The following is a 27,415-nucleotide window of genomic DNA, read 5'->3' on the forward strand; positions in this document are numbered from 1 at the left end:
TATGTATCACTGGTGCACTTCCTGATCTTATGTATCGCTGGTGCACATCCTGATCTAATGTATCACTGGTGCACTTCCTGATCTTATGTATCACTGGTGCACTTCCTGATCTTATGTATCACTGGTGCACTTCCTGATCTTATGTATCGCTGGTGCACTTCCTGATCTTATGTATCGCTGGTGCACTTCCTGATCTTATGTATCACTGGTGCACTTCCTGATCTTATGTATCACTGGTGCACTTCCTGATCTTATGTATCGCTGGTGCACTTCCTGATCTTATGTATCACTGGTGCACTTCCTGATCTTATGTATCGCTGGTGCACTTCCTGATCTTATGTATCGCTGGTGCACATCCTTATCTAATGTATCACTAGTGCACTTCCTGATCTTATGTATCACTGGTGCACTTCCTGATCTTATGTATCGCTGGTGCACATCCTGATCTAATGTATCACTGGTGCACTTCCTGATCTTATGTATCACTGGTGCACTTCCTGATCTTATGTATCACTGGTGCACTTCCTGATCTTATGTATCACTGGTTCACTTCCTGATCTTATGTATCACTGGTGCACTTCCTGATCTTATGTATCGCTGGTGCACTTCCTGATCTTATGTATCGCTGGTGCACATCCTGATCTTATGCATCACTGGTGCACTTCCTGATCTTATGTATCACTGGTGCACTTCCTGATCTTATGTATCACTGGTGCACTTCCTGATCTTATGTATCACTGGTGCACTTCCTGATCTTATGTATCGCTGGTGCACATCCTGATCTAATGTATCACTGGTGCACTTCCTGATCTTATGTATCACTGGTGCACTTCCTGATCTTATGTATCACTGGTGCACTTCCTGATCTTCTATAGTCGCAGGGGAATTAGAGAACATTTCAAGGTCTTTAGATTATTACTCTGACTTGAGAATGAGGGGTTCAGTGTGGCTTCTTGTTGGAAGACTTACCCATGTAAGCACCCGATAACTCAAGTATAAAGATAACTTTCCAGTGCGATGACTTAAAACCACGATGAATACTGTAGAGAATTAAGTCGGGACATTATGGTTAGGATTACATTACCGGGTTCACATCTTACTTATGTAAGATGATGATGAACTCTGGAGTATTATGGCTTGATCTTCATAGCATGTGATGACCACAGATATATGAGAGATCTGTCGTATAAATAAGGAGGCACAAATAATGTTAGTCATGGATTTGAGGTGAATTATTATCAAGTCTGCACCTAAGATCGTAGAATACAGTCATTCCATGGGTGTAATGACCTCGTGAATATGAGGACCTCATGACCATAATAAAGGCCTCATGAATATGTGGTGCGGTGAATGAATATGTGGTGCGGAGACGCACTAAACTCTCGCCCTGTGTTGACACAGGCTGGGTCACTCTTTCGCATCCCAGGAACCATCTCCCTACCGCTGTGCTTGACTAGGAATGAAGGCAGTCTGTTCCCGCCTGAATTTTTACGTCCTGGCTGAGGTCCATAAACGCCCCATGTATTCCCTATCTTATAATCAACGATCAGTCATTCGTGAAAAAAAAAAAAAAAATGGGAGGAAGCTACACTACAGTCCACAATAAATGTGCCAGGCCTGTCGCGTATATTCTCCCTCATTTTATATATATCGCCCATAAAATAACCGGTAGAGTCCTTACAAAACATGTTTATGGTGTAAGGTTTCCCAGCGTTCCATGTCAGTGAGAAGGGAAGGCGATTTTCTCGTCTTGAACACTGGCTTTCTTGTTCTTCCTTTGTATATTTGCAGCAGGTTTGAACACTTGTGAACCTCACTGTATCGGTCTGCGAAATTCCGCTAAAGTTTTAGGCTCAAACATGTTAACGAGAGATTTAGAACGGTGGATTTTCTGTTTTTAATAGAGGCAGCGACAGACGTGTCTGGTGCTGTAGTTAGCCAGGGAAAGGGAGGAACAGAGGTCTGACGAAGTGATAAGAGGGATTCTACAAGAAGGCGGAGAGTAACACAAACTCCTGAATAGAAGAATTAAGTTTGTGTATGAATAAGATGAAAGCTAGGATGCCGAGAGCAAAGTTAATGAGTATTTGAGGCAGCAGAAAAGATGTTTATTGCAGAAGTGAGTGTATGTGACAAGGGTGAGTGAGCAGGGACTGCCTGTGATTGAGAAGTTTGTTTGGTGAGGGTTGTAGGGAAGAACTAACTGGAACTTGTGGAAGAAATGTAGTTATTGGTGTCGTAGCATTAAGTAGAAGTGAGAGGGGGATGCAATTTATTGCAAAGGAGGCGATGAAGTACTAATGCATCAGTAGATGGGATAAATTAGTAGTTACAGATCGAGTAGGGTGGTGAAGACTGGAGTCTGAGTAGGGTGGTGAAGACTGGAGTCTGAGTAGGGTGGTGAAGACTGGAGTCTGAGTAGGGTGGCGAAGACTGGAGTCTATTGTAATGTTGAGTGGATCTGAAAGTTATTTCATGTTCATGGACGAAGGTAATAATTGTTTCAGTCACCGAGGAATAAGCCTTAACTTGGTAAGGTAAGGTAACGGAAAAGGTCAACTTAGGTAGGAAAGTGTATGGACATCTGGTTTCCTCAACAGGTCCTCCTCTGGAAGACCACCGACAAAAAACTGAGAATTAAATACTGATTGCAGCTTGTCACATCGCTACCTTATCGTATGTGACAAAGTTAATGGAAGATTCTCTGGAAGGCCTTACCCTCTATACCAGTGTTCACTAAAGTCTTATGCATGTTTTGTCTATTTTAATGGACATAGTGCGTTTGAGAGTGAAATGGGTTAGAGGAGGTTTTAGATGAATGTGCAAGTTCACCTGGACCATGTAATGTCAGCATATCCGTTTTAGGTGAAGCATTACTGCGAGACGAAAGGGATGGATGTGTGGTACTGTAACATTGAAAAGGTTAGACGTTAATACAGTTGTATGCAAATGCTGCTGCTCTATTGAATCATTGGCAAGTCTTCTATATGGTGTGTGTAGCAAGATGCTGAATGGAACTGCAAGCACTGGTTGGTATCAGATTTTCAATTGTTGGTCTATCATAGTGTAGAAGTTACAGACGAAGTTTTATTTTTTGGGGGAATTGGTCATTTTTCACAGAGTAGGTCAGTAAAACGAGCAGGTGTTTACATAAAGAAATTCTTATATTTCTCCATATCAGATATACATACAAATGGTGTAGACAACATCGACATCCAGTAGAAACAGCGTCGCAGGACAGGGAGAAAAAAAAAAATGTCCCTCCTGAAGCTTGGAGTGAGGAGGAGCCCTACCTGTGTACGTGTGTGATCCTGCATGTTCACTAGTGCTTCAGAAGCACCTGACGACACCACGTTAACACCAAATATATCCATTATTTTGAAGGCTATTAATCATTTTGATTTCATACAATACCGAGACAACAGTTGTCATACTGAATTCACCACATCAAGTGATTAAATTGAAATTAGAAATATGAAGGTGTTCCTAATCGTAAAGACACTTACTGTGGAATATACCATGGGCACCTAACGAATCACTTCAGGAAGTACATAGTAAATTTTCTGCTGCTACTTCCTGCTCTCGAGTACTACAAGGTTACATGGAACATTAACATTGGTTGCTCTTCTCTCGTGCTGCTGTTGCTGTATTTTACACTCGCCTTGCCAACAAATATTGGGAATTTATGGCTATTTGGGAAGCAGAGTATAAACCAGACTTACCTCGAAGATACTACAGCATTTACATCATTTCATTGCACATTAGGCAGTCTGGAGAACCCATCAGTGGCTGCCGTAGTGTTGCAGCTGCAGATAACACGGCCATGCTGAAAGTTGCAAAAACCAGTGAACAAATTTGAACTCTTCCCTGTACCCAGCGTCTGGGTTTAGATCTTGAAACCATCACAATGAACCCAATTTCGAAAGTTGATTTATTGATGTTAAAAAAAAAGTCTTTGGCCGTGCTTATTTGAAATTATTGATTTTCGACAGAGGTAAATTAATACCATTAGATGCACAAAATGGCTTGAAAGGAGAATAGAATCTTGTGTACATAACTCATGCCTTTTAGGAATTTTATATATATATATATATATATATATATATATATATATATATATATATATATATATATATATGCAGAATTTGCAAATAAATCTTTAGTCTACGCTTTCTACAAAACTCCTTCAAACCTGTGTAAGTTTGCCAGAATATATCGACAAAATCTTTTCATACCCATAAACGTGTCCTCTTAAATCCCTCTGGAAATTTGACGTAAATCCTCGATGCTTTCTCGCCACGAGGTAAAGAGGATCACTCAGCCCGTATTATGTAGTAATAGAGGTATATATAAATATATGTGTAGCCAGATTAATCTGGCGTGAATTTCCTCAAGTTACAAACATAGACAACATCCTCTTGACTTTATTTGTACTCCCCATCGTCCGCTGAATTAAACAGCCCCACGATTCGTAACTATAATGTTCACTTTCACCTTATAAATTCCCACCTCCTGTGCCTTTACTATCTTCATCATGAAGTCCGTTCAGTGGGGCGACGTCCAACTAATGACGCCGTTATATTCACTATCGCAAACATCCTTTGGTCTTGTTCTCGTTCGCTACGCCACAGCAAACTCCCTCATGCCAGCGGTGCTCCTCGGAATAAATTGGGTCTTCAGTTTCCCGTCATTCACGTCGGAGCAAATGCTGCCTTTCCCCTTTTCGCCCGGGGTCCCTCACGCGCCAGCAGGCATCCCCACGGGCTTCCCCGTCAGCATCTGCCGCTGGAAGAGGGGTGCACCAAGTCCTGGGGGATAATGCTTCCTTCTTTCCCTGGGGAACGTTTCTTGACACACGAAGTTTAGCTTAAGGAAGAAAGAGAAATAAAAAAAAAAATGTATCTCTAAACTATGGTATATAAACTTTCTCCTCTCCCTTGAAATATACACGTCTGTTAAAATCCTAAGTTTACCCGAGAGGACCCCACCGAAAACCACCAACACACGTAAAGTCCGTATGTACATGTATACACGTAGTCCATCACATTGTTTGAGCATTTTCACGATTCTAGAAATAAAGGGGAAGCAAAGGAGAGAGGCCATTGAGACCATAAAGTAAGGGGCTTCCAATGAATTTCTATCTGATCAGCTTTGGTTGGGGGTCACCCACAAGAACAGTCTGTAACCCTCCCTATAAATATCGTACCAGTCAAGTGATAAAAAATAAATAATATCTACAAAATCGGTTTAAACACGTTAAGGCCAACCGGTCGCCGACAGTAACAACACAATGTAGCACCGAATACAACCAAGAAAGTCGAGACTTTCATAGTCTGGACTTCAAAAATAAAAAATCCCTACGTAATATCTCTTAAAAATCTTTGCTCCAACTGAGGTAAAAAATCCTACTCAAGACGAGAAAAGTTTCTGTCATATGAGTAGATAACGTTTTTATTTCTCAGGAATACGAGAGGACAACGTCTTCCCTCTCAAGAATAAGAGCAAATAACGTTACTTTCTTTTTCCTCTCGTTTTTTTTCCCGCGGGAATAAAATTAAAGTGAAAATGAGGAAGTTCAGCAGCGACGAAGGAAGAGACGAGTGGCGAGGGTGAGGCAGAGCGCCGCCACCAGGTGGCCCGGCTGTGGTGCCCTCGCACTTGTAACGCCCGTGTTGGTCTGCATGGCTGCTGGGTGCTCGCCTGTAAGGAAGAGAGAGACGGACACTTTAGACAAATGTTCTAAGTGATAACTGAGGATAGAGGGATGACAATGGTGGGCATTACATAAAGGTTTGGGCTGGGAGTGGAAAAGGAGACCAAGGCATTTCCTTGACTGTTTGGGAAGAAAACCATTTCATAATTCCAAAGATCTGTTACTGATTCAAGTATGACTGGCAGGATAATTAAACCTCATGAGTCAAATATATTCTTGAGGTTGCCAAAATGAGAGCAATATGTGAGAGAGTGAGTGCGGAAGGTTCATAATCGGTGCAGTTAGGCAGGCTACCTGTTAAGTATCATGGTCATGAAGAAACACATCACTGGTAAGTGGCTCTGGTGGACGAAAGACCTGTGAATGCGAATATACGAACGAAAGGCCCTGGTGGCGTTTCTTAAGGTGACTAGTGTGCTCTTATAGAAGCACACGTTCACCAAATTCCTAGCTGCTGCCACTTCGTAACGCACTGAGGAAGCAAGTTTTGATTACTGAAGTTTTACCGTTCCAAAGAGGCGATGGACATTTTCAAAACAAGAACGCTAGATTCGAGGCTCCTGGCACTGTTGGTCTCGTCGGTATAAACTTAAAAAGAACTCTTGCCACAAAGTTCAATTATAAAACTTATAATTCGTACAATTTCATACATCTGCAAGAATCACATTATCCACATTCGCTCTGGAAGTTACGAATGGAAAGAAGCCCACATGCCGGTCATTTGCGGTGCGAAACATGATGAAGGAGCACGACCAACGGATTAATGCATCTAAATACAGCATGTGAGAAAGGGGCGGACGGCAGTGGTGTCTCAGAAAGACGTACACGATTCGGTCATAATTGAAACTAGTACAAACGAACTAGCAACATCGACGCCCGCATATGCAAATTAGATGAAAAGCAAACTATTTTTTTCACTAACCAGGCAATCCTACCAAAAGTTTTTAAGAAAAGGCACAGGTGACAGTGAATCGAGCAAAGAAATGGTAGATATCAAGCAAGTACAACGCAAATGCACAATAATTTTACAGTTACTAGTTTGTAGATAATAATTCATCAACCCACTGGATCTCACCTGTTAAGATTACAGATTTAATGACACTTCTACATCAACATAGTCTAAACATGTATCATTCATTATCTATTCGGTTAATTCTCCGGATTTATCAATCGTTTAAGAGCTGTCTGTGGATTTACTACCATATACTTCAAAATTTTTCACCAATAAGGTAAAATAATTTATTTTCCAACTTACATTAAGCGAAACAGCTTACGGATTTATCAAACCAGGTTAAACCAATTTGAATACCCTCATCTACCAACGTAACGCAGTTAACACAGTTTCCAGCCCAAAATAAACGATTTAAATATATCCATGGATATACCCACTCATACTACAGGTTTACAACCTACATTTCCGTATCACATCGAAATGGCAATTATTGGAATTACCAACCCAGATTTAACTTGATAACAAAATTACTAACCAACATCAAAAGTTTACGGATTTATTTACTCACAGTTACCAAGTCTACTGACTTAGCAATTCAGTTTTTCCCCAACTAAAATGGCCTACAGGTTTACTAACCCAGATTTCATCAGACGATTTTTGGATATACCAGTCTATATTTTATATGTTTTACCCCCACCATAGTCGATCGCTTTTTCCAAAGTTTGCGAGGTAGCACCTGGAGCAGACGAAGAAAAGTCACGTCCACTCACCACAGCTCCCTATCCAAAACCAGGCCCCACAGACCCTTCTATGGTTTATCCAGGATGCTTCATATACCCTGGTTTAGCCTACCGACAGCACGTCGACCGCAGTATGCCAAATCGTTCCAATTCACAATTCCAAGTACGTCTTTCACCGTCCTGCAAGGTTCAGGCCCGTTCGCTTTTTTTTTCCTCTACTTCTGACCTCCCTATCTCATTCTCTCAATACGACCAAACCATTTCAGCACAAAGATTCACCAGCTCTTACTGAACCAGTGAATTCTGCATCCTTATCATCCCATATGTCAACAAAGGTGAGACAGTCTATGGCTTTACCGAACACTACATAACCATTAAGCAAGTTTTGGGATTTCCTGACCAACACTACAGCAGCAACACACGAAATGGATGGGTTTAGAGGCTCAGCGTTACTCGGTTACATCCATTTATTCCCTTTAAACTGAGAAAAAGATAAGTTTCCACTATATTTATCCCTGGTACTCATTACTACGTACTCTAAGAATTACCAAACCACATTTCAATAGGACCACAATCATCTACGGATTTTTCATCCAACATTTTTAAAGCAGTTAAGAATACTAGATTTGCAAGACGAAAATTTGGGAAAACACTCTATGGAATTATCCATCTAAATTTAACTAATAATACTGAAATACAGATTTACCCATCTTTACTCAGCCAGTAAACTCGTCTACTGGACATAGTAACACCCAAGTCTGACACCAAATACTAACCAGAGTTTCAAATCAAATGCACACCAAGTCTACGGATTTACCGACTCGAATCAACTCTGCTAATTCTCTATATTTACCACCCCACGTTTCCCTAATACAATCCACGGGATACTCAAACCATATTTAACCAGTTAACAAACTTATGGCGTAAAATATAAAAAAAGAGAAATGAAAGGTGATAACAGGAATATGGTGGAAGTAGATACAGGTAAGGGAGAAGATACAAGGGTATGGTAGAGCATGGAAGGTACGAGATTGTAATGATGGCAGGGTATATGAAATAAAGGAGAAAGTTGAGAAAAGGAAGAGCATGAAAGGAAGAAGAGAAAGAAGAAAGGACCGAAAGAGAATTTAACAGGAAAGAAAGGAAGGAGACTGGTATACGAGCAGGTGATTACACGGACACACCTCAGGTCTCATGGAGGAAGGTGTTAGGCTGGGTCTCGTTTTAAGGCAACAGCAGCAGCTGAGGACCAGAGTGCCAGCAAGGAGAAAACAAAGGGAGAGGAAAAGGAAATAAAGACAGAAGCGTTCTCCGTAGGTGGGGATACAGAGGAGAATAAAAAAAGATGCAGAAAAGATTTTAGAGAACTAAAGGAAAGAAAACGGACAAGGAGATAAGAGAGGGAGTGGGAAAAAATAAGTCAAAATAATTTGGAGAGAAATGTGGCAACAAAATGAGAAAAGGAAAAATAATTGAGAGAAAGAGTGAAAGAAGTGGATAAAAAACTGTTGAAGACAAATAAGAAAAAGATAAGAGACTCGGAAATGTGGAGTGGCAAGGAAAGAATTTTAATTTTTTCAAACAGTTGGGACTAAAGGAAAGACAGACAAAGGAATGAGGGCGTAATGTTAGAATACTCACAAACGAGACAGTACAACATGATTATGTCAGTCTTCCAGTCGAGACTGAGTAAAAGTGAACCCCACTTCTGGTGCTTTCATTAGCACTGTCCTACCGGTACAATGTCTAAAAAATATACCTAAACAGTCACCAGCTTTTTATACCACGTCGATATACTGACACATACAGGCGTAAAGCAGCTCACACAACACAGCAAGGCAATTGTATCCCTTCCACTGACAATTCGAAGCATCAATCATGTAATTATAATCGGGCAAACCCATCTACTCAGGTGAATCACCTCCACGGATAACTCAAGCGGCTCCTCTCCTCCCTCCCACCTCCGGACGTTCTAAGCCTAGAGCTATACATCACACAACTGGTTAATATCATTACTGACTGATGTGACTGTTACGTTCCAGCCCTGGCCGTGCACGGAATTGAGAACGTCTCGTACAGTGAGAGGGGAACGCACACCTGAATGCCTGTCCTTCCCCACGTCGCTGTGCTCAGAATAGTGATTCGAGCGCGGTGCGAAACTGTGAGTGTTATGATTCTAGAAAAAGTCCCTTTTTCTATTTGAATCCGCACTCATGAATATCATTTGCATACATCAAGCACGCGGAGCTTCGGCAAGACATCAAGAATTCATAAGCATAAAGGGCTTATCAGACAGCATGGCGCCACTGCTGTATTACCACCTGAATACATTACCACATTGGCTGTATCCTGGCATGGCGCCGCAGGTTCGCCACACACCCGCAGCTGGGTAAGGTGGTGAGGTGGAGGGCAGGTCCTTCAATGGACACAACTCTGTAATCTGCACCAAGAACCGAATGGCCTGCAGTGACTGGCCACCCCTTTTGCGAAGGGCCATACCTCCAGGGAAGTTCACAGATGTACAAAACAGCTACAGATATATGACTTTCATCAGTAGTGTCTACAGGTATTTCCATTACGCACACTTAACGCACTGGTGAAAGATCCAGGATCGAAAAACGAAATCCTAAATCTCGAGATGACGAAGCCACAAACATGCAAGACCCACAGGAATTTACGAGTCGGTAAAGAATGCAGAAACCGCGAAGATTCTCTGAGAATTCAATCCCCCACAGAGATATGCAAGCAAGTCCCGCGAATACAAAACTTGTGGCGCGACTCTGGAAGGCGAAAGAATCTCCAGAGATACGGACGGCGGTAAGGACCCGCGCCACAGACATCCGGGGGTCCGTAAGCTCCCTGGTAATAGCATGGGGTGGAAGGCAATTTCCGTGGCCCGGGATTCGGTCCTCTCCACCAGGTTGGACGAGCTCTGTTGATGGCTCGGGCAGGTGACGCCTCCCGGCCGGCCCACACACACACGGCCATAGCTTCTGAAGGGCATTCCGGTGGAGACCGCTCCTGTAAGAGCGGGCGGCGTGGCCTATTTTTCATGTCTGTATTTCGCGCACTTAATCCTCATGCCTTTTACACGAGCGTCGTTTGATGACACATTCCCTTTCGACTCCCTCCAAACGTGTACGTGTATAGAAATACCTTCACCCAGTTTATCAATAGTTATTCCGCGTCACAGGGCGCCAACAGTGTGCCCTGCTGGGTGTTGTAGTGCGAGTGCAGTGACTTGTGGTTGTATCTAGTCCTGCAGAGAGGTTTCGTGAGAGCACTGAGGGTCAGTGCTGTGTTTGTCAAGTCCACTGTGACACTGGTAATGTCATGTGAAAATGATAGCGGTGACGATGTGAGGAAATAGTGTAAGGAAGAAGGTAATAGCGATGTCAAAGCGATGGTGATGCACTGACGGCGATCCGATGACCGTGTTTGCAAACCACGGCATAGTGTGAAGATGGTGTTTTAGGGACGATGTGCTGAAGATGACGTTAGGGTCATGATGTGAGCTGCCCTACACACAGCGTTATGATGGTGATAATGAGGAGGAGGAGCTGCCGGGATGGTGATGTAGGGGTTGGCCGTAAAGTACGTACAGTTAAAGTCATGTGGTGAAATTAGTGTTGTATGCATATGTCGAGAGGGCAGTATTATGATTACAAACCGCAAAATGTACTGTACTGTACATGGAGTGTTATGAGGGTGGTAATAAGCATTGTGAGTGGGTGTTGTGAGAGTAGTATTGTGATGGTTATGAGAGGGAAGTGTTGTAAAAGGTTAAACAGTGAATGTGATGGCAGTGTTGAGAGTACAGTGGCCGGAGGGTCGTGGTGCATACCTTATGTCTAGCTGTGTTAATCAAGCCAGGATGATAACCTGCCCAACCGACATGAATTCTGCAGGCTGTACATATAGACAGACCAAGGGAGGAGATAGAAAAATGATCATATTAATTCAGAGGTCGTGGCAGGAACCAGAGAACATCAAAACAACCCGGAGAGACAAACTGGGCGAAATAAAATCTACAAATGTTGATGAAATAGTGTTAGAGGGGAGAGAAGAGGAGTTAGTGACTGAAGTGTTAAATGGCACAATTAAAGATAGACTGCAGTAGTAGACGACAATGAAGTGGAGTTTGAGACACTGCAGTGGGAAAACAAAATGGCGAAATATGTGTATAGTCGAGATAAGATTCACCAAGGATGTAGACCCGTGAAAAAAATCATTTAAAGAAAGTACAGAAAGAAAGAGAGGATAGAGTTAGGCTCGGCTGACAGGAGGAAATCGAAAGTTACAATGAGGCCTGGTGGATGATGGTCTTGAAACAGCTTAGAGTCGAAAACTTATATGTGTGTGTGAATACACTGCCATCTAAGTCCTTCTTATACCATACACCAAGTGGATCGGACCTTCCTATACTATCCATTAACTGGATCAATTGTTTAATGATATCAGTATATGTGCAATTTTCATGGCACAAGCTGTGGCAATACTAGGCTAAAGGAGTTGTAGGAAGATCCTCATAACAGGAAATTTTAACTTCAAATAGATGAACTAGATACACTGGGAACTACAAGAGGAATTAGATGCATGGAAATACGAAATCCTAAATTGTGCTCAAAAGGACACGTCCTGTGCCAGTAAATCACAAACAAACAAGATATGTATACAAAGACACCGTTGGGTGTGGACTGCCGCAACGCATCTGAAACATGAACAGGCAACACCACTCCTAAGGTGATTTAAGAAATTCAACCCAAACAAAATCAAATATAAATACAGTGCACCATAGAAACGAGGCCAGGTTTTCCCAGTATAATAAAGACAGAAGACTATGGAAATGAGGCTAGATTTTGCAACAATGAGGCTTAGTCCACCAGTGATTTCAGGTTAAATGATCATTCTTCATCTTATCTATCACGACCATTCACCCTCAGGCTAACCTCTAGGTCAACCAGTGAATCGCATATACCTGCACCCTTTTTTTGAAGGGAAGTCATCATCGCTACTGCCATTCACCCATGAAGGAATCAGCATTCTATTTGAATAATCGTCCTCCCCACCCACACACACCACCATCATCACTATTTGCACTCACTATCACCGTCATCATCACTCACTCGTCACCACCACTACCAACACTCACCAGTAAGAACCATAAGTCACGAATAGATCCAGAATCCCACTGAAACTATCATCACCATTTTTCACCAACACTGCTGTCACCATTTTCCATCACCACTCACCACCAGTCCATCACTCACCACCACCACCATCGTCGCTAGGCTGCTCCCTACCCCAGCAGGAGCGACCAACCTAGCGTGGGTGAGGTCTCTCTCTCTCTCCCCCACCACCACTGCAGGACGCTCATACCCTTACTCCCGCCACACCAGTGCAGCAGCGGGGGTCGGCAGGTCTGCCACAATAATGGAACTATATTTCTTCTTCAGGGAGTCAAGCGGCTTTCCATAATGTTTCTAACATTTACCAGCACCGGGGGAAAAACAGCCTTGGGCCTCGGATGTTTACGTTACATTTCCCCCCTGAGACTGTCGACTGCACTTCTGGTTCCTAGTGTACTTCCAGCCGCACAGTCTGGCGAACGTGTGCCGCGCCCTGCTAGGATGGGATTATTATATTATGAGAAAGAAGGAGTGCATCTCATATTACACACACACACACACACACACACACATATATATATATATATATATATATATATATATATATATATATATATATATATATATATATATATATATATATGAAATACTATGTTATCCCTTGGGACTACGCTGGTAAAGAGCTTTTAACCTACCCTAGTAATTCAGATGCTTTACAGAAACAGAGCTGAGTAAGTACGCCTTTAAAATACACGTATGCCAGCTGTGTAATAACTGTCTCCCTTCATAAGATGGTGGTGGCTCAAGGCAATACCCCAGATGGGCTGGAGCAAATGCTCCTGAGTCATTATTGGCAGTAATTCCCTGGTGTGTGTGCTACTCCTCCCTGCGACTTCGAGTAACACCCTCGCCTGCAGGAGAAAATTGCCTTCCTAGTTTCAGAGAACAAAGGATGATTGACAGACGGATAATTAGGAAGAGTGTGTGAAACTCTTAGAAATGAACAAGACCCAGTGTTCACGTAGCTGGTGAACACTGTCATGATTAATGACGGCCATAAACAGTGTTATACCGAAGAACGTAGTCTTTCGTACTGCACTCCCGAAGCATCAAATTAGAAAGTTACTTGCTCTTGCTAAATTTGAGGAAGCCATGAGGGTATGACTATGCCAGGACCAAGCTCTTACAGTTTGAATTCATGATCTGTCGTATCGGATGAAAAATTTTCTAGCTGAGGCAACACGGTTTTTGGGAAAGGAGAACATGTAGAACGAATCTCTTAAGGTTTCTACGAGAAAGTGAGCTCTGTCTCTGACAAGAAGAAAGTTTAAATATTTGTTCTATACTTACTAATTACATTAACATGTGATGTTGCCTCGAGATCTTACTAAATCCCGCTTTAAAACGAGGCATGAAAATGGTTAAAAGAATTAAGGATAAAACGAAAATCATCTAACAGCTCTTTGAGGAGGGAGAAAACCTGCTTTTTCAAAAAAGGTCTTTCTGGAAGTCCATTAAACTCGGAGGGCCATTTTTACTATAATTCCGGAGCCACCCCCTTGTGCCCGAGTTCATCAGCGTCATTCATCATCATTACCATCACAATCTTTCATCGCAATTACCATCAGCACATTTTCACACAGCTCCCAAGCTTTCAACACTTTCTCTCTCTCTCTCTTGCATCGCCGCCACTCGCCACAATCATCTTCCACCGCCGCCATCGTTCACCGCCGCTTACCCCCCCAAGCATCGCACCCAGTTATCAGGCCGGATCGACGAGGGCAGCAAGACAGTGCTACAGCCCCAGACGACCAAAGTTTTTTCATCTGCCTGAAAGATCCCCAGCTCGATTCATCCTTCGCGTCCAGGATCTTGCAAGATGAATGGGGGAAGCCAAGGACTTACTCCCTCCCCTCCACACACACACACACACACACACACATAACTTAATTCATGCGAACGATGTAATCAAGCCCTTCGCTGTAAGGTACAGTGGAAGCCTTGAGGGGCATGCGAACACAAAGGGAGAGTGTAAAACTCTCGTACCATTATTTTATACGACGACGATGACATGTTACTTTGAATTAAGCTGTTGGTTCAGTTTTGCGCTCCAGTCTTGTGCCAAGGGGAGAAAATTGTGCCACCAACCCACTCAGTTCTCAGCGGGACTACAAATATGACTTGGCGACATTTTAAACCTTCAGAAGACTCGAGGAGGAGGGATCCCTCCCTACTACGGCTGTTGGTTTTGATACAGTACCTCGCTGGCCTTGCTGAAATGACTGGAGAGGAGGTGGAGTTGGGGGGGAGTTTTAGGGGAGCAGGAAAGAGAAAGACAGAAAGGGACGGAGGGAGGCACATAACGACAAAGCAACATAACCGGAGTAAAGAGGGAGAACAAACAAGAGAAATCTGGCGAAAAATAAACAGTGAAAATACGTGAGAGAGAGAGAGAGTCCGCTACGTAGGAGAGAGAAAGAGACTTTCTGCAAGTTAGGAAACGAAGACGGCCACAAAGAGGAGATAAACGGAGTCAAAGAAAAGAAAGGGAGAGAATCAGATGGAAATGCTGTGCACCATGTTTGGTTCACACGAGGTGAGAATGAGGCGGAAGGATGAGGGAACGAGCGACAGAGGCGGAGAAATGTAATCGCCAGAAAAGCTGGAAAAGTGTGGGAGGTCGGCAGATAACTAGGGAAAGACGAGGGACGATGGGAAGTGAGAGAGGAGGGATGGAGGGAGGTAGACACAAAGGAAGGAGCGAATGGTAGGGAGAGCAGCCGTGAGGAAACATCGGACACAGGGAGTGAGAGCGAAGGGCCGATGGTTGTATTGGACCCGGTGTGGCTGGAGAGGATTACCTCACGGAGGGAGGGCCGCCTTCGTGCCGGCCTGACACCCGACTAACTGTAATTGTTCGGTTACTTAATCTCCTGCCTCATTTACCGCCTCCCTCCCTCCGCCTCCCGTCCTCACAGTAACACTCCCCCACGAACGACAAACTGGAACACCTCTCACCCGAAAGTTTATCGTCAACATAAGCACGTGCGGCTCTGCTGATTATTATTATTATTATTATTATTATTATTATTATTATTATTATTATTATTTCCTGCGTGCATTATTTTCAGAGTTCGCTTACCGTACCTCCTCTCCCCTTTTTCTATCTGATCTTGGAAGACGTACGACAACAGAGTGCCTGGACACTGCTGCACCACTAGAGGAATGGCACACTCGACCACAGAGCTCAATCAACACCGAAACGTGCCCTATATATGACCCGCTGATCAGTGTACACGACTGTGTGATGTGAACTCAACAAATGTGTGAAGTGAAGTGACATATACAAGATGGATATCACTCGTTTCACTTCACATTGTGCTACTAACTTTGGGCCTTGTGAAATACGGAAAGTATAATAAAGATATCTATCTTACCAAAGATATACGTAGGAGTCATCCCTCGTAGCGAGCCTGGACGTATTAGGTCGTACATTATCATCAAGGTACGTTGTACGAAGACATACAGTCAGCGCCACCATGACGACTAGGATACGTAGATGGCTCTACCAAGAACTAAGGACGGGTCATCGCCCTTTAACGAGCCTCTTTACACTCTCCCCACCTGGAACATCCCCTGAGGTACTGGCTCACGCCGGAGGAGTCGACAGACGATCCTCTGTCCTTGCAGCAATAGCAGCAACCAACTCTTAGATCCGTACTCTATCAAGACTCGTCACTTCAAATGACAGATGGCAACACGAACTGATCAGTCGACGAACGAATGAACTGGTTACACCATCAGGGTGAGGTAAAGGGAACGGAGACACTCCAGAGGAGTCTCTCCAGAGATGAAAGACGAGAGGGTTCCAGTTCCAGCCTCCTGGAAAGAGCGGCAAATACTATAGTTTCCTATGGCACCCGGATCAGCCCTGCCACTGTACGATGGACACGCCCCTCAGAGATTGAAATGTCTTGCTTTCCATCATCGATCCTCAGGCCGGACCTAAGGGAATACTGGAAGGGAAAACGTAAACCGCAAGTGGCAGTTGGGAGGGCGTTATCCTCACAGAAATCGTTATGAAAATGATGATAAAAAATGAAAAAATGCTACAGCCACGAGCAATTATTTTAATCAATTATAAGAAGTGTGATGGAGGACTGTATATCCGAGCTAGTGTGAGCAGGATGGAAGACTGTATTTCCGAGCAAGTGTGAGCAGGATGGAGGACTGTATTCCCCAGCAAGTGTGAGCAGGATGGAGGACTGTGTTCCCCAGCAAGTGTGAGCAGGATGGAGGACTGTATTCCCCAGCAAGTGTGAGCAGGATGGAGGACTGTGTTCCCCAGCAAGTGGAAGCAGGATGGAGGACTGTATTCCCCAGCAAGTTCTTGGACAGTACACAAGTACAAACGTAGGGCAAACGTTGACATGAAGTTTTATAATGGTGCAAACACAAACACCCACCATAAGATGTGTGGTATTACAGAATGTTCAAGAGACGTGGACCCCACGAGCGTAAAACTCCCTCCCTGTACGGTACAAATAGGTAATTCCTCACGAACAGTGAGCTGGGGAAAGAAAAAAAGATGTGAGGAGGTGCTGAATGGGTAGTTCCATGACGTTCTATACTGCACGGTCCTCATGATCAAAATTTTCTTACACTGCTGCATGTGCACGATGCGCGACAGGTACAGAGATGGTGCACGACAAACACACAGGTGATGCACGACAAACACGAGACAAACAAGAATCGATCAATCTGGGGTGAGGAGGCGTCCACAGGCTGTGGGATGAGTGGACGCCAAGGAGGACAAGGAATGAATTTCACAGCCGAACAAAGAGATGTAAGTGAAGCCCTCGACAAAGTTTGGACTGACGGCCTACAATACCAAGTACTTCCTTATCCAACGCAACGCAGAAATCATCAAATCTACAACGTTCCCCGGAATTCCCTTTATTGCGCGGGGTCCCCCAGGGCAGCGTCCTGTCACCAACACTATTCATAACTTAACTGACGATTCCCCCACCATCTGGTGCTATGAGCATGGACATCAGCGCAGATGAAGCCACGCAAATAGTGGTGTCGAACAACTCGTTCCCAGAACAGACCAGTATCCAGCCGTGGGTAGGAGGAGGAGGAGGAGACAGTGCCTCGCCTTTAAGCCAGTGTCCAGCCCTGGGGTGATATCACATTGGAGTTTGTTTTAAACCCAGATCTGTAGCGTCCGTGATGTGATTACCCAAATGGCCTCGCAGCGCACCCGTGTGCTGGGCCCACCCCCCTCCCCCCGAATAGCTAATTGTAATTAGTTGAAATAAGATAGTCGGTAAGTTCATCTCCTCGGTCATTAATTTCCCATTAGTGGCCTTTTTTTATTTCAATAGATTTACTTACTTTTTAAGTGGTAATTACATGTTCTAGGCACAGCGAATGTCACTACTTTCGTCCCACAGCTTGACTGGTGGGGACCACCAGACCCGTCCTACTGCAAATGCCAGAAGAAGCGAGACATGATCAAGAGAACAGAGCAGAGGCAAAATTATGAAACTGTCATGTTTTGACAGGTAGTGTAACGATGCAACTCTTAACAGTTGTACCAGTCCATGATTACGAGAGACTGGGCGATACCTCTTATCCAGTCAGCCGGTCAGTTGGTGGACTGTGATGTGCTTAACGAACCCGAGACAGTCCCTCACACTCCAGCCATGAGCAACAACATCATACATACTTTGCTCCTAAGGAGTTACATGTGAGTGATGAGCATTATCACTGTGCCTTCTCCTTAACCCTAGAGATACAGACAGACAGTATGTGCCGGTGGTCCTCAGCCACACGTTCAAACTCGTCCATCTTTTTGTTACGCCTGACACTGGAGAGCGGAGCAGGTCATGTCCGGAGGTAGGCATGGGTAATGATGAAGTACACGAGTGTTTACTCTATACCCTGGTGTACTTGTGGCACCTAGCGCTATGGCGTAAACGGTCCATTCCTTTGATAATCAATGATGAACAGGAGCTTACGGGCCTCCCCTTGCAAATACTGTATATACTGGCATACAGACACATAGACACAGAACTGTTATCAGCAGAGTTTATCGTTAGAGAATGTCTATTTCTTGAATACCTACATTATTTACTCTCTCTCTCTCTCTCTCTCTCTCTCTCTCTCTCTCTCTCTCTCTCTCTCTCTCTCTCCCTCCGAGAACAGGGAAAGATATATATATATATATATATATATATATATATATATATATATATATATATATATATATATATATATATATATACACATATATATACACACACACACACACGAGATCCGAAAAATGAATCAGCTTCGCCTGCGTCTGGTGAATGCTGATATATATTGTTTGCTATTAAGCCGAAAAACCATGAGCGCCCAAGACGGCAACACTCCCTTAATCTTATTAATTGTTCCCTGGTCGGCCCCGAGGCCGCGTCGGGCTGGACCTGCCGCGGCCCTAAGACTGTTCCAGGCCGGCTGGCTGTGGCCCTGGGACTGTTGTTCCCAGACCGACCCTCTATGGCCCTGAGACTGTTCCATGACCGACCCTATGTGGCCCTGAGACTGTTGTTCCCTGACCGACCCCCTGTGGCCCTGAAACTGTACCATATTTACCACAATGTGGCCCTGAAACTGTTCCCTGACCGACTCTCTGTGGCTCTTAGATTGGAACGGTGCCCTCAATGGTGCAAAATCTTGATGACCAATATCACAAGTGCTTTGACACAGGGGGATTTCCATCTGGTGTTGGAGCTGCTCAGGCGCTGTTCTAGCTCGTCCATCAGCCTTCCTCACTCACACCATATATATGCTTTTATACCTTCCTTGACTAGTCGTAATAGTACGCCTCTGGGGTCTTCGAGTGTAATAACACTTTCAAACTTCGCCCAGAAACTTTCCACATAAATGATTGTCCTCAAACTCCATCAATAACTTTTTCTTCCCCGAGTGCCTTAATTTACTGATCTGCTCCTTCGACGTTCAGCGATCCCTTACAATAATAATTACAATAATGATAATAATAATAGTTACAATAATAATAATAATAATAATAATAGTAATAATAATAATAATAATAATAATAATAATAATAATAAAAACGCGCGCGCTCTGTAGTTTAAAGCCTGATTTCCTTCGTTGATTTCACACACTACTTCCTCCTCCCATCCCGTGCTGATGTAGTCATCTCTGGCACCCCTGTATCATGCAGACGCATCTTGACAGCTGTGTCAGTTACATCTCCTGACATCGTGTCTTTGTTGTCTTGCCCCACACTTTTTTTTCTTCTTTGTCTCCAGTTAAACTTTATTTACTGTCTTCAATGTTTTCTCTGCTGCTCCCTCAACACACCCTACTGCTAGTACTTAACACCATATGCTCTCGTTGTAAATGTTACATGTGTGTGTGTGTGTGTGTGTGTGTGTGTGTGTGTGTGTGGAGAGGGGAGCTAGAAGTTGGCTCACGGGTCCCCTACGATAACCATACCACAATGAAAGACACAAGAGGAGGCAGGAGTGCACCACCCTACTCACATGAAGTTACCTTCCTTCATCACTGCTTATAATTACCTACGGAGAGGCGGGGAAGCAAAACCTGGCAGACGGACGGTGCCGGCTCAGTCAACAGGCACCAGAGTTACTGCTAAAGTTAAGGCAAATGTTTAGATGGTATGGACAACCGGAGAGAATGGATCTGGGGTCTGTGACTTGTTGGAACAGTGTGTCACAGATATTCACGGACAGATGACCAGGCGACGGCCATGAAACGGCGAAGACGGGGAATAAACATACAGATGCATAAGGGTGTAGTTACGGTGCACGAACGAATGCGTAAGGGTGTAGTAATGATGTACGAATCATCGAACAGTGAAGACAATATTCGAGGCAATGGATCTCACACGAACATCTGACGTGGCATTCTGAACTTTCGTCGAGATGATCGCGAACTAAAGTCAAAACTCACAGCGTGGGAAGCCTAAACCTAACGTAGGAACGGTGACTCACTGAGAAGAACAACGTATGGCACTGAGTGAGGGAAGAACCCAACTGCCTTAACGTGACATATTGCCTCAGGGAGGCACCATAAGGCTCGGTCCCAAAGACCCCAAACTTTTTGACTATCCGTATCATCGATCTTGGGGGAGGGGGAGCTCACCACAAGAAGTGGAGAAGAATTTCCCGATGACACGAAATGAGGAAACATAGTCTAGTTAAATGGAAGATTGCTTTAAGAAGATTCGAAGTGATTGAGACACATTGATGGAGTGGTCCAGAATCGTGGGCAAGTGGGCTTCGCTGTAGACGGATGCAAAATAATGGATACTGGCGAATGAAATGAAAACCAGGAAATTGATACTTGTCAACCCACTATTGATAATTAATGATTATTAAAAAAGAAACGGCCTTGGAGTGATTATCGGTAATGACCTGAAGTACGAAAGATTATCTGCATCATAATGCAGCTCAGAGGACGCTCGGTTATATATCTAGATATGGTAACTATAAACTGAATGATACAATACTTACTCTATACAAGGCCCAGGTCAGACACTCCCATGTTCTGTTTTGGTAACCAGACTCCACCAAAGGACAAAGAAAAACTAGAATAAATTCAGCATATAGCAACAGAACTATTTTCATCACTTTACAGAAAAGAGCCTCGTCAAGAAAGACTTCAACACCTTCGATTACTGTCTGAAAAAAAGAAAAGAAAAAAAGCGGAGGTTCCAAGGAGACCCACATCAGAATTGTTCGAAATACTCAAATTCTTTTGACGACATACAAAAAGTTCTTCACATTAATTATAGACCAAGTGACCAGAAATAACGGTACGAAATCAGAAGTTGGGAAGTATATTGGCAACGTGTGTTTACGTTTAATTTCAGGTTAATAGTTGCAGAACTTTGGAATACACTCTCAAATGATGTCAGTGTGAGGACCATCAACATCTTTTGAATCAAGGTGACACAAACGTTTCGCTGAAACAAGACTTGAGGCGGTCTCAGAAGGGGATTATTTTCTAATGAAATCATTTTTTGTTAGTTTCATATTTGGCCTCATCCCTCCTCCTCGTAGAAGCTCTCTACAGTCAGAATAGGGAACTTTTCCCGTTCACAGTTTCCTATACGATTTCAGGGGAAGTCAACCTTTCCCATACTACACAGTGATTCTTCTTAGCTTTTTGTGTTTTTCTTGGTGTTTCTTGTGCCCGAGGGAGTGGTGGGTTGAGCGTTGCCTTCCAATCCTGTTTCTTCTACCAGCACAACAGTGAGTTCAGTTACCCTGCTACTGTCCTCCAGCACGTAACCTCATCATAGACCGTCAGCTCTCCCGTTATCTGTCCTTCCACCATTCGCTACCTACTCCACTAACCCCTCTATCCACCGTCTGCCCTACCTCTTCCACCATCCACTACCAGCCCCTCTATCCACCATCTGCCCCATCTCTTCCACCATCCACCACCTTCTCCACCTCAAACACCGCACCACCTATTCCACCGCACCCTAACTGCTTTCCCTTCCTCCACACCCGCCACTTGCGGCCACGACTTAATCCCATCCGGACAACAACGACTGAACCATTATTTCTGTGTACCGCCAAGACAACACTGTCTCGGACTAGTTGCTACTCGACCCCTGACGAGCCTGCATTACAACTTATACTTTCTTCCTCAACTCGTGTGACGCCACCGCCTTACAGCCTCAGCCTGAGGGACATCCTGACGATCACAGCTGCACACATCAATGTGACGTCCACAAATGAGGAAGGCATGGGTCGTACCGTTGTGCACTATGGTCGTAGGTCATGCTCATGGGTATAGCATACCGTCGTGCTCGAGGATCGCAACGCCGTGCAGCACCGTCTAACTCTAGGGTCGTAACGCCGTGCTCTACCGTCGTGCTCAAGGGTCGTAACGCCGTGCTCTACCGTCGTGCTCAAGGGTCGTAACGCCGTGCTCTACCGTCGTGCTCAAGGGTCGTAACGTCGTGATCTACCGTCGTACTCAAGGGTCGTAACGTCGTGATCTACCGTCGTGCTCAAGGGTCGTAACGTCGTCATCTACCATCGTACTCAAGGGTCGTAACGTCGTGATCTGCCGTCGTACTCAAGGACTTAAGACCAGGCAAGACATTTCACCCCGCTCCCCCCCAAAAAAGAGTGAGGCCACACACAAGTGTTCACATCTTTTCATCCATCAACATTCAATCCATCAAGTCGACGGCTCGTCCGTCCACCCGTGCACTCTTGTTCCGCCCTCGGGTAATTGCTTTCGTATCTCCTGATTTGAAATTGAATGGCGAATCGACGTGGAGAGCCCTGGAACCATGATTTGCTCGGCTGAAGTGTAGGGGGGTGAGGTGGGGGTGTGGGGAAGGGCTTGGCTCTTGAGCCAGGTCAGTGGGAGAAGGGAGCTGACCACAGCCTGGCCGGTCGGCCAAGTGAGCTGACCGTAACCCCGTGAGATCAGGAGAGAGAGAGAGAGAGAGAGAGAGAGAGAGAGAGAGAGAGAGAGAGAGAGAGAGAATGTGAGGTAGAGGATCATTCCCTCCTTCTGTCGGGACAGTGAGATCAGAGAAGTGAGCGAAATGAGCCTGGCGAGCAGAGCAGTGAGCCCAGCGACGAAAGTCACTCTAATGAGCCGGGCAAAGTCGGTGAGCTGAGTCATGTTCCGGCAGGGAGAGTCAGTTTAGTGGACTCTGTGAGTAAGTAGAGTTCCCAGAGCTCAGTTGAGACAGGGAATGGTTCAAATGAAAACTGGGTCGCAAAGGGAGATTAGTGTCCAGTATGTGTGTTTGTGTGTGTGTGTGTGTGTGTGTGTGTGTGTGTGTGTGTGTGTGTGTAATCAACCGACCTGTACTACACGGGGAGGGAGCTGTACACTCGTGGGGCCTCATCTGTTGAAGTATTAGTGTTGACATACGTACTACATATGTACACCATGGCCATCATTGGTATAGTAGTTACTGACCGTGAACACCACGGGCCAGCCCGGGGCCAGAGGAGCTATGTGTTCGAATCATGCAGAGGCGCGGCAGTCGGCCCACAGCCAATCCCTGCTGTTTATCCTCTCCCCTTGTGGCTGGTCGGTACATAGGTACCTGGCTTAGGCTGGGGTACGTGGTTGTGTACACGTATGGAGGATTAAAGACTCGGTACTTGTAATCAAGATGAAGAGACTGGATAACACGAGTGTAAAACACACACACACACACACACACACACACACACAAAATGAAGAGGAAAATATATAAAAGGCGTGACGTCCAAGAAACCAAGGATCAAAAAACTAATTGACGATATATTGGCAAGAAATGAGCAAGAGGGGAGGAAAGGGGGGAGGAGGAGGAGGAGTCTGCAGAGTCCCCTCCTCCCCCTACCCAACCTCCGGTCAGTTGCCACACACCGCCAAGACGAACGAGGGAAAAATAACAACAATGATAAGGTAGTTCTTAATCCAACGGGTCAATGACGGTCCACTGGTGATTGTTTTGTGAGGCGATCTGTACCGTATGTGCGAACCCCACGCTCTCCCTCCCCGCTGGGCCATTAATCAAACTGGGATAACCGGTATGGGGAAATGGAGACGTGGGGTCGGGGAAGGGGGTGGATTAAAATGCTGGTGGCCTATGATGGGAGAGAGTTGATGGTCGGCGGTTTGATATGAACCGCCCCTCAGGCACGACGTCACACTTTTAACGACCCTTGAGCACGACCCCTTGGGCGTGATGGCCTGGCTTATAGACACTGACCCTTGTGCGTCAGGTCAGAGGGATTCGTACCGTCGTACTCACGAAGTCGTACCGTCAGTGTTCGAGGGTTGTACCGTCGTGTTCAAAGAAGTCGTACCGTCGTGCTGTCGTTGCTCATGGGTTGTACCGTCGCCTTCAAGAAGTCGTACCGTCGTGCTGAATCGGTCGTACTGTCGTGCTGAAATGGTCGTACCGTCGTGCTGAAATGGTCGTACTGTCGTTGCTCAAGGGTTGTACCGTCGCCTTCAAGACGTCGTACCGTCATGCTCAAAGGGTCGTACTGTCGTTAATGCCGTCGTGGCCAAGTCGTGTGCAACGATCAACTGTGACGTTGTATATACACATTTCCGTCCACCTTATGTTCGAGCGCTGAAGGTCCACTGTAATCTATTTCCACACTTCCATCATCATCAAAAAGAAGAGGAGGAAATTACAATTTGATCCCTGGCAGGCTCCTGTTCATTTCCGTTGGCAATAGAAAGGTTCTGCTGTTAGAGTATTCCCAGGATGGAGGGCCCCTACCTGGGCAGAATTCATTGCCAGCATTACTGTCTCCTGTGTCATCAATGTTTATTCTCACGTTGTTTGCTCTCACCAGTTTACTTCAAGAGCTGTTTGCTCTTACACTCTGAGTACTGTTTGCTCTCACCAGTTTACTCCTAGCGCTGTTTGCTCTCACCAGTATACTCTGAGCACTCTTTGTTGACAACAGTTTGCTTTCAGCACTGTCTACTCTCACCAGTATGATCTCAGCACTGTCTGCTGTCACCAGTATACTCTGAGCACTCTTTGTTGACAACAGTTTGCTTTCAGCACTGTCTACTGTCACCAGTATGATCTCAGCACTGTCTGCTGTCACCAGTATGATCTCAGCACTGTCTACTGTCACCAGTATGATCTCAGCACTGTCTGCTGTCACCAGTATGATCTCAGCACTGTCTGCTGTCACCAGTATGATCTCAGCACTGTCTACTGTCACCAGTATGATCTCAGCACTGTCTGCTGTCACCAGTATGATCTCAGCACTATCTGCTGTCACCAGTATGATCTCAGCACTGTCTGCTGTCACCAGTATGATCTCAGCACTGTCTGCTGTCACCAGTATGATCCCAGCACTGTCTGCTGTCACCAGTATGATCTCAGCACTGTCTGCTGTCACCAGTATGATCTCAGCACTGTCTGCTGTCACCAGTATGATCTCAGCACTGTCTGCTGTCGCCAGTTGACGCCCAGCACTGTCTGCTGTCACCAAACACCGTCACCTCAAATCAAGACGAATCATGACACTTACGTAAGAAACACATTGCTGAAATATGTTGACAAGCTGAACATTTTGACAAGATATGAGAGTCTCTCTCTCTCTCTCTCTCTCTCTCTCTCTCTCTCTCTCTCTCTCTCACCTCGTGGTTAAGCGTTCCGTTATCTCCCGCAGCCGAAGGTCACATCCACCCACGGAGACAAGGGCAGGCCAAATAAGCATCTCGGCCACGGTGGATTGCCCGTGGCGGCTGAGACAAGACGGGAGCGGCGTGCACGACGACGATCCCCCCCCCCCCTCCCCCCGCGAGAGAGAGAGAGAGACTCTCTCTCTCTCTCTTTAAGGCCATGAGTATTTACGGGGCTGTAACCAGGCTGGGCGCCACCTGTGAGTTAGTCCTCCTTACCCTCGTAAATATAATTACGTCCTCCTTCTTGCCCCTCCTGTCAAAACATGGCTGGAGGATAATACAATCACTTTGCCTCTTTTTTTTATGATCATTATCATTATTTTCACGGTTCCTGGACCTCTCCCGGGCTGGTGTGTGTGTGTGTGTGTGTGTGTGTGTGTGTGTGTGTGTGTGTGTGTGTGTGTGGACGGTACGCGTCTCCGCTATTCTTACGACCATATGCTCCACACGCACACACACACACACACACACACACACTCGGCCGTAGCATGACGCCCTCCCACTCCTCCAGGAACTCCTCTTCCCCGTGACGCCACACGCCATAACATCTATCAAACCACTCCCTCCCTCAGCAGTGATTCCCATCTCCACGTGTCGTCACCACAGCTTTTACAACCCAATCACTTCTCTGCTTGACATCATAAACACATCAGGTGGGACGAGTTTGCAGAACACCCGCATAGAACGGGAGAAACACCCTTGTATGACTGGTCCGCTCCGGGAATATAACACACAATATAGGATGAAAACTTAGGCAAGTATGATGGTACCACTTCTGGTGTGGGAGTATAAAATGCCGTTCCTAGTCTTACACACACACACACACACACAGACACACAGACACACACACACACACACACACACACACACACACACACACACGTAGCTACAACATATACTGAGTGCTTCCCCAAAAGTCAGCAATACGTCAATGTAAGTCGAAATATGCCCTTTTAAAAGCCCTGTGTCTGAAAGGGGCACGCCATTACGAACCAATCTGTAATACCACGAACCTGTGACGTGAAAACGATAAGTGTCCCCATTCTGTAACATGACCGTTAGCCTTAGATATCCCATTCTGTGACATGACTGTTACAGCCAGAGATGTCTCTTTGTAACATGACCGTTAGCCTTAGATATCCCATTCTGTGACATGACTGTTACAGCCAGAGATGTCTCTTTGTAACATGACCGTTAGCCTTAGATATCCCATTCTGTGACATGACTGTTACAGCCAGAGATGTCTCTTTGTAACATGACCGTTGGCCCGAGATATCCCATTCTGTGACACGAGCAATACACGGAGGTAACACGTAATACAAGATGAGGTGAGGTGTCAGGAGGCATTACTGTAGTAGTGGTCATTACATACCATTAAGGACGTGGAGCATGACGGAGGCGTCCTCGCCGTTGGAGGGTCGGCAGGTGTACTTGCCGGAGTCTGAGGGCTCGGCGTTCTTCACCAGGAGGTGACTGACGGTGTTCTGGCCGGACTGCGTCACGATCACCACCCCGCCCATCTCATCGTAGTCTATCACCTGCCGGGAGAAGGACCAGGGTTTACCTGGGTGCAACACGGTCGACACTCACCTGTGGCACCCGACATGACTCGTGTAGGGGAGGGGGGAAGGAGAGGCCATTTAAAGGCCAGCTGACG

The 27,415-nt window shown here is 45.3% G+C and overlaps 1 protein-coding gene across 7 annotated transcripts in view; it reads right to left on the bottom strand.

The window, feature by feature from the left end:
• Positions 1-3,143: 3,143 nt before the first annotated feature.
• The window catches only part of LOC139762321 (cell adhesion molecule 2-like), a 553,549-nt gene continuing 529,277 nt past the window's right edge, over positions 3,144-27,415 (bottom strand). For all 7 annotated transcript variants that reach the window (XM_071686965.1, XM_071686968.1, XM_071686962.1 and 4 more), the window contains 2 exons: positions 27,131-27,296; positions 3,144-5,700 (listed from right to left, as the gene is read on the bottom strand). In XM_071686965.1, coding sequence (XP_071543066.1) covers positions 5,576-5,700; positions 27,131-27,296 — 291 coding nt within the window. In that variant the 3' untranslated portion in view covers positions 3,144-5,575. The remainder of the gene's footprint in view (positions 5,701-27,130; positions 27,297-27,415) is intronic.

The sequence above is a fragment of the Panulirus ornatus genome, chromosome 43, assembly GCF_036320965.1.
Source record: "Panulirus ornatus isolate Po-2019 chromosome 43, ASM3632096v1, whole genome shotgun sequence".
NCBI classification, from domain to species: Eukaryota; Metazoa; Arthropoda; class Malacostraca; order Decapoda; family Palinuridae; genus Panulirus; species Panulirus ornatus.